This window comes from Myxine glutinosa, chromosome 14, assembly GCF_964187855.1.
Source record: "Myxine glutinosa chromosome 14, kmMyxGlut1.1, whole genome shotgun sequence".
Lineage (NCBI taxonomy): Eukaryota > Metazoa > Chordata > Myxini > Myxiniformes > Myxinidae > Myxine > Myxine glutinosa.
The window spans coordinates 26,893,943-26,909,324 of NC_136274.1; the positions used below are offsets into that span (position 1 = coordinate 26,893,943).

Consider the following 15,382-nt stretch of genomic DNA (forward strand, 5'->3'; position numbering starts at 1 on the left):
CAGATGTATCTATCTATCAGCAGCTACTGCTATTATAGCACTCATAGATGTATCTATCTGTCAGCAGCTACTGCTATTATAGCACTCACAGATGTATCTATATATCAGCAGCTACTGCTATTATTGCACTCATAGATGTATCTATCTATCAGCAGCTACTGCTATTATAGCACTCATACATGTATCTATCTATCAGCAGCTACTGCTATTACAGCACTCACAGATGTATCTATCTATCAGCAGCTACTGCTATTACAGCACTCACAGATGTATCTATCTATCAGCACTCAGCAGCTACTGCTATTACAGCACTCACAGATGTATCTATCTATCAGCAGCTACTGCTATTACAGCACTCATACATGTATCTATCTATCAGCAGCTACTGCTATTACAGCACTCACAGATGTATCTATCTATCAGCACTCAGCAGCTACTGCTATTACAGCACTCACAGATGTATCTATCTATCAGCAGCTACTGCTGTTATAGCACTCATACATGTATCTATCTATCAGCAGCTACTGCTATTATAGCACTCATACATGTATCTATCTATCAGCAGCTACTGCTATTACAGCACTCACAGATGTATCTATCTATCAGCACTCAGCAGCTACTGCTATTACAGCACTCACAGATGTATCTATCTATCAGCAGCTACTGCTATTATAGCACTCATACATGTATCTATCTATCAGCAGCTACTGCTATTATAGCACTCACAGATGTATCTATCAGCAGCTACTGCTATTACAGCACTCACAGATGTATCTATCTATCAGCACTCAGCAGCTACTGCTATTACAGCACTCACAGATGTATCTATCTATCAGCAGCTACTGCTATTATAGCACTCACAGATGTATCTATCTATCAGCAGCTACTGCTATTACAGCACTCACAGATGTATCTATCTATCAGCAGCTACTGCTATTACAGCACTCAAATATGTATCTATCTATCAGCAGCTACTGCTATTATAGCACTCACAGATGTATCTATCTATCAGCAGCTACTGCTATTACAGCACTCACAGATGTATCTATCTATCAGCAGCTACTGCTATTACAGCACTCACAGATGTATCTATCTATCAGCAGCTACTGCTATTACAGCACTCAAAGATGTATCTATCTATCAGCAGCTACTGCTATTATAGCACTCACAGATGTATCTATCAATCAGCAGCTACTGCTATTATAGCACTCATAGATGTATCTAGCTATCAGCAGCTACTGCTATTATAGCACTCACAGATGTATCTATATATCAGCAGCTACTGCTATTATAGCACTCATAGATGTATCTATCTATCAGCAGCTACTGCTATTATAGCACTCACAGATGTATCTATCTATCAGCAGCTACTGCTATTATAGCACTCATAGATGTATCTATATATCAGCAGCTACTGCTATTACAGCACTCATAGATGTATCTATCTATCAGCAGCTACTGCTATTACAGCACTCATAGATGTATCTATCTATCAGCAGCTACTGCTATTATAGCACTCACAGATGTATCTATCAGCAGCTACTGCTATTATAGCACTCACAGATGTATCTATATATCAGCAGCTACTGCTATTATAGCACTCAAAGATGTATCTATCTATCAGCAGCTACTGCTATTACAGCACTCATAGATGTATCTATCTATCAGCAGCTACTGCTATTATAGCACTCATAGATGTATCTATATATCAGCAGCTACTGCTATTATAGCACTCATAGATGTATCTATCTATCAGCAGCTACTGCTATTATAGCACTCATAGATGTATCTATCTATCAGCAGCTACTGCTATTATTGCACTCATAGATGTATCTATCTATCAGCAGCTACTGCTATTATAGCACTCATAGATGTATCTATATATCAGCAGCTACTGCTATTATAGCACTCATAGATGTATCTATCTATCAGCAGCTACTGCTATTATAGCACTCATAGATGTATCTATATATCAGCAGCTACTGCTATTATAGCACTCATAGATGTATCTATCTATCAGCAGCTACTGCTATTACAGCACTCATAGATGTATCTATCTATCAGCAGCTACTGCTATTACAGCACTCATAGATGTATCTATCTATCAGCAGCTACTGCTATTACAGCACTCATAGATGTATCTATCTATCAGCAGCTACTGCTATTACAGCACTCACAGATGTATCTATCTATCAGCACTCAGCAGCTACTGCTATTACAGCACTCACAGATGTATCTATCTATCAGCAGCTACTGCTATTACAGCACTCATAGATGTATCTATCTATCAGCAGCTACTGCTATTACAGCACTCACAGATGTATCTATCTATCAGCAGCTACTGCTATTACAGCACTCATAGATGTATCTATCTATCAGCAGCTACTGCTATTACAGCACTCACAGATGTATCTGTCTATCAGCAGCTACTGCTATTATAGCACTCATACATGTATCTATCTATCAGCAGCTACTGCTATTACAGAACTCACAGATGTATCTATCTATCAGCAGCTACTGCTATTACAGCACTCATAGATGTATCTATCTATCAGCAGCTACTGCTATTACAGCACTCATAGATGTATCTATCTATCAGCAGCTACTGCTATTACAGCACTCACAGATGTATCTATCTATCAGCAGCTACTGCTATTACAGCACTCATAGATGTATCGATCTATCAGCAGCTACTGCTATTATAGCACTCATAGATGTATCTATCTATCAGCAGCTACTGCTATTACAGAACTCACAGATGTATCTATCTATCAGCAGCTACTGCTATTACAGCACTCATAGATGTATCTATCTATCAGCAGCTACTGCTATTACAGCACTCACAGATGTATCTATCTATCAGCACTCAGCAGCTACTGCTATTACAGCACTCACAGATGTATCTATCTATCAGCAGCTACTGCTATTATAGCACTCATACATGTATCTATCTATCAGCAGCTACTGCTATTACAGCACTCACAGATGTATCTATCTATCAGCACTCAGCAGCTACTGCTATTACAGCACTCACAGATGTATCTATCTATCAGCAGCTACTGCTATTATAGCACTCATACATGTATCTATCTATCAGCAGCTACTGCTATTATAGCACTCATACATGTATCTATCTATCAGCAGCTACTGCTATTACAGCACTCACAGATGTATCTATCTATCAGCAGCTACTGCTATTACAGCACTCATAGATGTATCTATCAATCAGCAGCTACTGCTATTACAGCACTCACAGATGTATCTATCTATCAGCACTCAGCAGCTACTGCTATTACAGCACTCACAGATGTATCTATCTATCAGCAGCTACTGCTATTATAGCACTCATACATGTATCTATCTATCAGCAGCTACTGCTATTATAGCACTCACAGATGTATCTATCTATCAGCAGCTACTGCTATTATAGCACTCATAGATGTATCTATATATCAGCAGCTACTGCTATTACAGCACTCACAGATGTATCTATCTATCAGCAGCTACTGCTATTACAGCACTCACAGATGTATCTATCTATCAGCAGCTACTGCTATTACAGCACTCATAGATGTATCTATCAATCAGCAGCTACTGCTATTACAGCACTCACAGATGTATCTATCTATCAGCACTCAGCAGCTACTGCTATTACAGCACTCACAGATGTATCTATCTATCAGCAGCTACTGCTATTATAGCACTCATACATGTATCTATCTATCAGCAGCTACTGCTATTATAGCACTCACAGATGTATCTATCTATCAGCAGCTACTGCTATTATAGCACTCATAGATGTATCTATATATCAGCAGCTACTGCTATTACAGCACTCATAGATGTATCTATCTATCAGCAGCTACTGCTATTACAGCACTCATAGATGTATCTATCTATCAGCAGCTACTGCTATTATAGCACTCACAGATGTATCTATCAGCAGCTACTGCTATTATAGCACTCACAGATGTATCTATATATCAGCAGCTACTGCTATTATAGCACTCAAAGATGTATCTATCTATCAGCAGCTACTGCTATTACAGCACTCATAGATGTATCTATCTATCAGCAGCTACTGCTATTATAGCACTCATAGATGTATCTATATATCAGCAGCTACTGCTATTATAGCACTCATAGATGTATCTATCTATCAGCAGCTACTGCTATTATAGCACTCATAGATGTATCTATCTATCAGCAGCTACTGCTATTATTGCACTCATAGATGTATCTATCTATCAGCAGCTACTGCTATTATAGCACTCATAGATGTATCTATATATCAGCAGCTACTGCTATTATAGCACTCATAGATGTATCTATCTATCAGCAGCTACTGCTATTATAGCACTCATAGATGCATCTATATATCAGCAGCTACTGCTATTATAGCACTCATAGATGTATCTATCTATCAGCAGCTACTGCTATTACAGCACTCATAGATGTATCTATCTATCAGCAGCTACTGCTATTACAGCACTCATAGATGTATCTATCTATCAGCAGCTACTGCTATTACAGCACTCATAGATGTATCTATCTATCAGCAGCTACTGCTATTACAGCACTCACAGATGTATCTATCTATCAGCACTCAGCAGCTACTGCTATTACAGCACTCACAGATGTATCTATCTATCAGCAGCTACTGCTATTACAGCACTCATAGATGTATCTATCTATCAGCAGCTACTGCTATTACAGCACTCACAGATGTATCTATCTATCAGCAGCTACTGCTATTACAGCACTCATAGATGTATCTATCTATCAGCAGCTACTGCTATTACAGCACTCACAGATGTATCTGTCTATCAGCAGCTACTGCTATTATAGCACTCATACATGTATCTATCTATCAGCAGCTACTGCTATTACAGAACTCACAGATGTATCTATCTATCAGCAGCTACTGCTATTACAGCACTCATAGATGTATCTATCTATCAGCAGCTACTGCTATTACAGCACTCATAGATGTATCTATCTATCAGCAGCTACTGCTATTACAGCACTCACAGATGTATCTATCTATCAGCAGCTACTGCTATTATAGCACTCATAGATGTATCTATCTATCAGCAGCTACTGCTATTACAGAACTCACAGATGTATCTATCTATCAGCAGCTACTGCTATTACAGCACTCATAGATGTATCTATCTATCAGCAGCTACTGCTATTACAGCACTCACAGATGTATCTATCTATCAGCACTCAGCAGCTACTGCTATTACAGCACTCACAGATGTATCTATCTATCAGCAGCTACTGCTATTATAGCACTCATACATGTATCTATCTATCAGCAGCTACTGCTATTACAGCACTCACAGATGTATCTATCTATCAGCACTCAGCAGCTACTGCTATTACAGCACTCACAGATGTATCTATCTATCAGCAGCTACTGCTATTATAGCACTCATACATGTATCTATCTATCAGCAGCTACTGCTATTATAGCACTCACAGATGTATCTATATATCAGCAGCTACTGCTATTATAGCACTCAAAGATGTATCTATCAATCAGCAGCTACTGCTATTTTAGCACTCACAGATGTATCTATCTATCAGCAGCTACTGCTATTATAGCACTCACAGATGTATCTATCAGCAGCTACTGCTATTATAGCACTCACAGATGTATCTATCTATCAGCAGCTACTGCTATTACAGCACTCATAGATGTATCTATCAATCAGCAGCTACTGCTATTATAGCACTCAAAGATGTATCTATCAATCAGCAGCTACTGCTATTACAGCACTCAAAGATGTATCTATCAATCAGCAGCTACTGCTATTTTAGCACTCACAGATGTATCTATCTATCAGCAGCTACTGCTATTATAGCACTCACAGATGTATCTATCAGCAGCTACTGCTATTATAGCACTCACAGATGTATCTATCTATCAGCAGCTACTGCTATTACAGCACTCATAGATGTATCTATCAATCAGCAGCTACTGCTATTTTAGCACTCACAGATGTATCTATCTATCAGCAGCTACTGCTATTATAGCACTCACAGATGTATCTATCAGCAGCTACTGCTATTATAGCACTCAAAGATGTATCTATCAGCAGCTACTGCTATTACAGCACTCATAGATGTATCTATCAATCAGCAGCTACTGCTATTATAGCACTCACAGATGTATCTATCAGCAGCTACTGCTATTATAGCACTCAAAGATGTATCTATCTATCAGCAGCTACTGCTATTATAGCACTCATAGATGTATCTATCAGCAGCTACTGCTATTATAGCACTCATAGATGTATCTATCTATCAGCAGCTACTGCTATTATAGCACTCATAGATGTATCTATCAGCAGCTACTGCTATTATAGCACTCAAAGATGTATCTATCTATCAGCAGCTACTGCTATTATAGCACTCATAGATGTATCTATCAGCAGCTACTGCTATTATAGCACTCATAGATGTATCTATCAGCAGCTACTGCTATTATAGCACTCAAAGATGTATCTATCTATCAGCAGCTACTGCTATTATAGCACTCATAGATGTATCTATCAGCAGCTACTGCTATTATAGCACTCAAAGATGTATCTATCTATCAGCAGCTACTGCTATTATAGCACTCATAGATGTATCTATCAGCAGCTACTGCTATTATAGCACTCAAAGATGTATCTATCTATCAGCAGCTACTGCTATGATAGCACTCATAGATGTATCTATCTATCAGCAGCTACTGCTATTACAGCACTCATAGATGTATCTATCTATCAGCAGCTACTGCAATTACAGCACTCATAGATGTATCTATCTATCAGCAGCTACTGCTATTACAGCACTCATAGATGTATCTATCTATCAGCAGCTACTGCTATTATAGCACTCACAGATGTATCTATCAGCAGCTACTGCTATTATAGCACTCACAGATGTATCTATCTATCAGCAGCTACTGCTATTATAGCACTCAAAGATGTATCTATCTATCACCAGCTACTGATATTATAGCACTCATAGATGTATCTATCTATCAGCAGCTACTGCTATTATAGCACTCATAGATGTATCTATCTATCAGCAGCTACTGCTATTATAGCACTCATAGATGTATCTATCAATCAGCAGCTACTGCTATTATAGCACTCATAGATGTATCTATCTATCAGCAGCTACTGCTATTATAGCACTCATAGATGTATCTATCAATCAGCAGCTACTGCTATTATAGCACTCATAGATGTATCTATCTATCAGCAGCTACTGCTATTATAGCACTCATAGATGTATCTATCAATCAGCAGCTACTGCTATTATAGCACTCATAGATGTATCTATCTATCAGCAGCTACTGCTATTATAGCACTCATATATGTATCTATATATCAGCAGCTACTGCTATTATAGCACTCATAGATGTATCTATATATCAGCAGCTACTGCTATTATAGCACTCATAGATGTATCTATCTATCAGCAGCTACTGCTATTATAGCACTCATAGATGTATCTATCTATCAGCAGCTACTGCTATTATAGCACTCATAGATGTATCTATATATCAGCAGCTACTGCTATTATAGCACTCATAGATGTATCTATCTATCAGCAGCTACTGCTATTATAGCACTCATAGATGTATCTATATATCAGCAGCTACTGCTATTATAGCACTCATAGATGTATCTTTATATCAGCAGCTACTGCTATTATAGCACTCATAGATGTATCTATCTATCAGCAGCTACTGCTATTATAGCACTCATAGATGTATCTATCTATCAGCAGCTACTGCTATTATAGCACTCATAGATGTATCTATCAATCAGCAGCTACTGCTATTATAGCACTCATAGATGTATCTATATATCAGCAGCTACTGCTATTATAGCACTCATAGATGTATCTATCTATCAGCAGCTACTGCTATTATATCACTCATAGATGTATCTATCTATCAGCAGCTACTGCTATTATATCACTCATAGATGTATCTATATATCAGCAGCTACTGCTATTATATCACTCATAGATGTATCTATCTATCAGCAGCTACTGCTATTATAGCACTCATAGATGTATCTATATATCAGCAGCTACTGCTATTATAGCACTCATAGATGTATCGATCTATCAGCAGCTACTGCTATTATAGCACTCATAGATGTATCTATATATCAGCAGCTACTGCTATTATAGCACTCATAGATGTATCTATCTATCAGCAGCTACTGCTATTATAGCACTCATAGATGTATCTATATATCAGCAGCTACTGCTATTATAGCACTCATAGATGTATCTATCTATCAGCAGCTACTGCTATTATAGCACTCATAGATGTATCTATATATCAGCAGCTACTGCTATTATAGCACTCATAGATGTATCTATCTATCAGCAGCTACTGCTATTATAGCACTCATAGATGTATCTATATATCAGCAGCTACTGCTATTATAGCACTCATAGATGTATCTATCTATCAGCAGCTACTGCTATTATAGCACTCATAGATGTATCTATATATCAGCAGCTACTGCTATTATAGCACTCATAGATGTATCTATCTATCAGCAGCTACTGCTATTATAGCACTCATAGATGTATCTATCTATCAGCAGCTACTGCTATTATAGCACTCATAGATGTATCTATATATCAGCAGCTACTGCTATTATAGCACTCATAGATGTATCTATCTATCAGCAGCTACTGCTATTATAGCACTCATAGATGTATCTATCTATCAGCAGCTACTGCTATTATAGCACTCATAGATGTATCTATCAATCAGCAGCTACTGCTATTATAGCACTCAAAGATGTATCTATCAATCAGCAGCTACTGCTATTACAGCACTCAAAGATGTATCTATCAATCAGCAGCTACTGCTATTTTAGCACTCACAGATGTATCTATCTATCAGCAGCTACTGCTATTATAGCACTCACAGATGTATCTATCAGCAGCTACTGCTATTATAGCACTCACAGATGTATCTATCTATCAGCAGCTACTGCTATTACAGCACTCATAGATGTATCTATCAATCAGCAGCTACTGCTATTTTAGCACTCACAGATGTATCTATCTATCAGCAGCTACTGCTATTATAGCACTCACAGATGTATCTATCAGCAGCTACTGCTATTATAGCACTCAAAGATGTATCTATCAGCAGCTACTGCTATTACAGCACTCATAGATGTATCTATCAATCAGCAGCTACTGCTATTATAGCACTCACAGATGTATCTATCAGCAGCTACTGCTATTATAGCACTCAAAGATGTATCTATCTATCAGCAGCTACTGCTATTATAGCACTCATAGATGTATCTATCAGCAGCTACTGCTATTATAGCACTCATAGATGTATCTATCTATCAGCAGCTACTGCTATTATAGCACTCATAGATGTATCTATCAGCAGCTACTGCTATTATAGCACTCAAAGATGTATCTATCTATCAGCAGCTACTGCTATTATAGCACTCATAGATGTATCTATCAGCAGCTACTGCTATTATAGCACTCATAGATGTATCTATCAGCAGCTACTGCTATTATAGCACTCAAAGATGTATCTATCTATCAGCAGCTACTGCTATTATAGCACTCATAGATGTATCTATCAGCAGCTACTGCTATTATAGCACTCAAAGATGTATCTATCTATCAGCAGCTACTGCTATTATAGCACTCATAGATGTATCTATCAGCAGCTACTGCTATTATAGCACTCAAAGATGTATCTATCTATCAGCAGCTACTGCTATGATAGCACTCATAGATGTATCTATCTATCAGCAGCTACTGCTATTACAGCACTCATAGATGTATCTATCTATCAGCAGCTACTGCAATTACAGCACTCATAGATGTATCTATCTATCAGCAGCTACTGCTATTACAGCACTCATAGATGTATCTATCTATCAGCAGCTACTGCTATTATAGCACTCACAGATGTATCTATCAGCAGCTACTGCTATTATAGCACTCACAGATGTATCTATCTATCAGCAGCTACTGCTATTATAGCACTCAAAGATGTATCTATCTATCACCAGCTACTGATATTATAGCACTCATAGATGTATCTATCTATCAGCAGCTACTGCTATTATAGCACTCATAGATGTATCTATCTATCAGCAGCTACTGCTATTATAGCACTCATAGATGTATCTATCAATCAGCAGCTACTGCTATTATAGCACTCATAGATGTATCTATCTATCAGCAGCTACTGCTATTATAGCACTCATAGATGTATCTATCAATCAGCAGCTACTGCTATTATAGCACTCATAGATGTATCTATCTATCAGCAGCTACTGCTATTATAGCACTCATAGATGTATCTATCAATCAGCAGCTACTGCTATTATAGCACTCATAGATGTATCTATCTATCAGCAGCTACTGCTATTATAGCACTCATATATGTATCTATATATCAGCAGCTACTGCTATTATAGCACTCATAGATGTATCTATATATCAGCAGCTACTGCTATTATAGCACTCATAGATGTATCTATCTATCAGCAGCTACTGCTATTATAGCACTCATAGATGTATCTATCTATCAGCAGCTACTGCTATTATAGCACTCATAGATGTATCTATATATCAGCAGCTACTGCTATTATAGCACTCATAGATGTATCTATCTATCAGCAGCTACTGCTATTATAGCACTCATAGATGTATCTATATATCAGCAGCTACTGCTATTATAGCACTCATAGATGTATCTTTATATCAGCAGCTACTGCTATTATAGCACTCATAGATGTATCTATCTATCAGCAGCTACTGCTATTATAGCACTCATAGATGTATCTATCTATCAGCAGCTACTGCTATTATAGCACTCATAGATGTATCTATCAATCAGCAGCTACTGCTATTATAGCACTCATAGATGTATCTATATATCAGCAGCTACTGCTATTATAGCACTCATAGATGTATCTATCTATCAGCAGCTACTGCTATTATATCACTCATAGATGTATCTATCTATCAGCAGCTACTGCTATTATATCACTCATAGATGTATCTATATATCAGCAGCTACTGCTATTATATCACTCATAGATGTATCTATCTATCAGCAGCTACTGCTATTATAGCACTCATAGATGTATCTATATATCAGCAGCTACTGCTATTATAGCACTCATAGATGTATCGATCTATCAGCAGCTACTGCTATTATAGCACTCATAGATGTATCTATATATCAGCAGCTACTGCTATTATAGCACTCATAGATGTATCTATCTATCAGCAGCTACTGCTATTATAGCACTCATAGATGTATCTATATATCAGCAGCTACTGCTATTATAGCACTCATAGATGTATCTATCTATCAGCAGCTACTGCTATTATAGCACTCATAGATGTATCTATATATCAGCAGCTACTGCTATTATAGCACTCATAGATGTATCTATCTATCAGCAGCTACTGCTATTATAGCACTCATAGATGTATCTATATATCAGCAGCTACTGCTATTATAGCACTCATAGATGTATCTATCTATCAGCAGCTACTGCTATTATAGCACTCATAGATGTATCTATATATCAGCAGCTACTGCTATTATAGCACTCATAGATGTATCTATCTATCAGCAGCTACTGCTATTATAGCACTCATAGATGTATCTATCTATCAGCAGCTACTGCTATTATAGCACTCATAGATGTATCTATATATCAGCAGCTACTGCTATTATAGCACTCATAGATGTATCTATCTATCAGCAGCTACTGCTATTATAGCACTCATAGATGTATCTATCTATCATCACCTGCTACTACATGTAGTGCAGCGCTCGTTTAATTTTTGACTAGAAATCCACAGCAATAATTATCACGTGAGGCTCTCCCGTTTGCCGATGATATTTGGCTTCTCCTTCAGAATACCAACTACTTCTTGAACTTCCGAGTGGGCCTTTTCTCGGCAGTACGACTCTTACTGCAGGTACTGCATATAGGATATGACTCATCTGTGGTACCTCAGCTCCTCAACACAAGGAACGGATTTTACTGACTTCGCGAGAAAAAAAAAAAAAAGATTTGATGGGGCGGACGACTTTTCTGGGGCGGGCGGCGATGATAAACAGGAACTTTTTTTTAACCAGCCTAAGTTTAGGAACAACCAATACTGTACAATTAATTAAATGCGTTTTAAAATATGAATTGAATGAGAGAAATAAGAATCGAAAATCGTAAGAGATAGAATTGTGAGAAACAAACAACAACAACAAAAAAACAGGGTGTGTTTGCGTTTGTTCGTTCGTCCATGTGCTACATAATACAGTTTATATATTCCAAGCTCTAAATGTGGGCAAGGCCTGATAGTGATACTGATACACAGCTGATTATTATGTTGGAGAGACGCCATGCAGTCTTGACTTACACACTGTCACAGGACAGCCGGCTTTCTGACCCACGCTAAATTGCACGACGTGTCCTTTTCCCGTTAACCCATCACTCCCTCCCTCAAAAGCTTTTGTTTTCTCCATTTTAGTGAGGTCGTGGCTGTGGAGATGGTGTCTGCTCTCAATACCGCCATGTCCCGTCTGCGTACGATTTGGGAAGTCATCGGGATACCCGAAGATCAGAGGATGGAGAGAACGCGGGTTGTAAAGAAGTACATCGAGGTGTTTAGTTTTGCTGTTTGACATATACCCTCTGTTGTTGGAAATGTCTGGAGGCCACCACGACCATGCTCATGGTTCTGTGACGTTACGTGGTCATGGTGGCCTCTCGTATGTATCAAATGTGGTTTGAGGGGTTCTTGTCTGCAGGTGTCTATACCCACGTGATCTTATGTTTCCGTTCCTCGCCTTTCTTTTGTTGATCTGTGGTCCCTGGTCCGGGCGGGTGTTTTGGTGGAGCGCTTGGTAGGATTAGTGGTTGAGGTCGGGCTTGTGCTGCTGGCAGGGCTTGCTGAGCGACATGATTGGTGAGGAGGAGGCGTTGCAGAAAAGGCTAGAATCTTCGGTGGCGAAGAACTCCGAAGAGGTCGCTCATCTCTGCCAAGATCTTGATCTGCCCCCCTTCAAGGTACACCTGCACACTCATTTTTCCCTATTATTTATTTCTTCCTTAATCTTTAACTCTTGTATGACGGAGTTGAGAAAACCTGTTTAAGCCATATAGTCTAGTAGGAAGACTAGGTCCCCCTGCACCCCCCGGAGATATACTTCTAATCAGTGTTTCTAGATTGGAAAAAATGTGTAGAAAATGACTAGCTATGGCCCCAAGCTGAAAAAATGTCCCACATACCATTTTTATGCAAATTACTGCTGCCATTATCAAAAAAACGATTTTTGACATATCTCAGCCAATATTGCAGATAATTGAAAAATGAAGGTGTCTAGACCCATGTTTTGAAGGGCATAGATCATGATAGAACTATTCATAACATGATTACATGTGTCTATGGTATACTAGTATGCTAATTAGTGCTTTATTTACAAAATAATCACAGTTTTACGAAATAATAGACTCATATTAAGGTCCGTCTACACAGACGTTAACACAAAGTTTTATTTTTCTAAATATTACAACTGTCAAAATAGTCCTAGCACTCAATGTGACCACTCTTCTCTTGCTTGTTTTAGATAAACATCATTAGCATTAGTGATTCTACACTGAGTCAGTCATCATCATTTTCATCGAAATCGTCAGAGTCAAACTCTTCTTCTCCTTCCTCTTCCTCCTCCTCTTCGTGCTCTCCTGTGTTCAGAAGATCCACCAGTGAGGTTGGTAGGATGGGACCACTGGACCACATTGGTTTCAACAGTCCTTCATCAGTCCTTATCCATCCTTGCTCCTCATAAGGTTTTGGCTTTTCGATGATAGGTTGATCGGCTCTTTTGTACAATGCTACGCGGTGGTTCACACGCTGGATGTGCGGCTTCAGGGCAGAATGGCATGGAGGAAGGCAAGACTGGGTCATTCTGAGAAGCACAGCAGGGTCAGAGATCATGATGTTCTCCTCCTCAGTGAATCTCTCCATCAACAGCCTCTCCATTGCCTCACACACTGTTTTGAGGCAAAAGAGGGACTTTGCGTAGGCCTTTCCACTGAGAACACCTTTGAGAGATCCACTTGTTACTAGTTGTGCCTCAAAGAGAATCTCTGCATATCCAGAACCACGCATCTTGTGTCCAGTGAGCATCCCGATGTAGTTCATGGATGTGTGGAAGGGTCCAATCGTTACTACATGACTAGCAAATTCATTTGGCCAGCGCCAGATGATGGGAAGGGCTTTCATGCAGGCACCCAGATCAAATGTATTCAGGACCCATCTCTGACCCACCTCAGCAGTTGCTGCCTCGGAACGCTTCAGTAGCTCACGAACAACTGCGTTGTCTGTGATCGGTTGGTGGATAGGCGTGCAGTAGTCGACTGTTGATTTGCTGGGTGGGGGAGAACCAGTTGCAGAGGTGAAACCCCCTAGCCCAGGCACAGGCTGCAGGCCACAGCTTCCGATGTATCTGATGAAGAGCCAGATGTAGTACTCTTGCATCGTAGTGGCATAGACTGTGTCATTCTCTGCTGGCGGTGTGAATGATGAGCCTTCAGGGAACTTCGGGCCAACGCGAGTAAAGTGCAAGGGTGGGAGAGTTTTTGGTGTGTCGACCTTCAGGCTACGCTGTTGTGACCTATTGATGGTAGGTAGCATTCGGTCCTTGCTGCTCTCGAACCCGGGCTTGACCTCCTGCACCATGATTCCTCCAGCACTGTTTACAATGTTGCTGCCGTGCACACTGGTAGTGGTTTTATTCAAGTTGTCCCACTCACAGTGGAATACAAGGTTGCCCTCTCCTGTCACAATTTGTGGTGTACGATAAGTTGAGACTTCATCCAGGACCTTGGCGAGAGCAGTTTCCAACTCCAAGGCGAAATCGTAGGTCTCAGAGTGTCCAAGCCTGTGTAGTATTGTGGTGAGCTGTTTGCTTCGGAACAGGTGCCTTACAGTCACACAGAGGAGAATGTGCTTTGGTAACTTCCATTTTCCATCTGACACTGCACGGCACAGATCTTGTCCAATGGAGAAGACCAGACGCTTCACCTTTTCTGTCTCGATGCCCTCCTTGCCAGTCATTAGCACGCTGAGAAAGCGGACAAGGTCTGGAGGTAGGATGTCTTCAGGATTGAGCTCCATGTCTTCAGCTGTTGGTGGCCATGGTTGGTCTTTACACTCTCTGAAAGCCTGTAGAATACCCTGGCGAAGTTGGAGGGCAACATTTTGGTTCTTGTTTGTGCTTCCGAGTGTGAATGCTCGTGCGAGAGCATTGGAAACTGTTATGTTTGAGCTGTGCACAAGCCAGAAAGAA

General features: G+C 39.5%; 1 protein-coding gene across 2 annotated transcripts in view; it reads left to right on the forward strand.

The window, feature by feature from the left end:
* LOC137439522 (protein regulator of cytokinesis 1) overlaps nt 1-15,382 on the forward strand; it is a 59,603-nt gene that overhangs the window by 11,866 nt on the left and 32,355 nt on the right. For both annotated transcript variants that reach the window (XM_068135352.2, XM_078768066.1), the window contains 2 exons: nt 12,562-12,694; nt 12,978-13,100. In XM_068135352.2, the coding sequence (XP_067991453.2) occupies nt 12,581-12,694; nt 12,978-13,100 (237 nt within the window). In that variant the 5' untranslated portion in view covers nt 12,562-12,580. The remainder of the gene's footprint in view (nt 1-12,561; nt 12,695-12,977; nt 13,101-15,382) is intronic.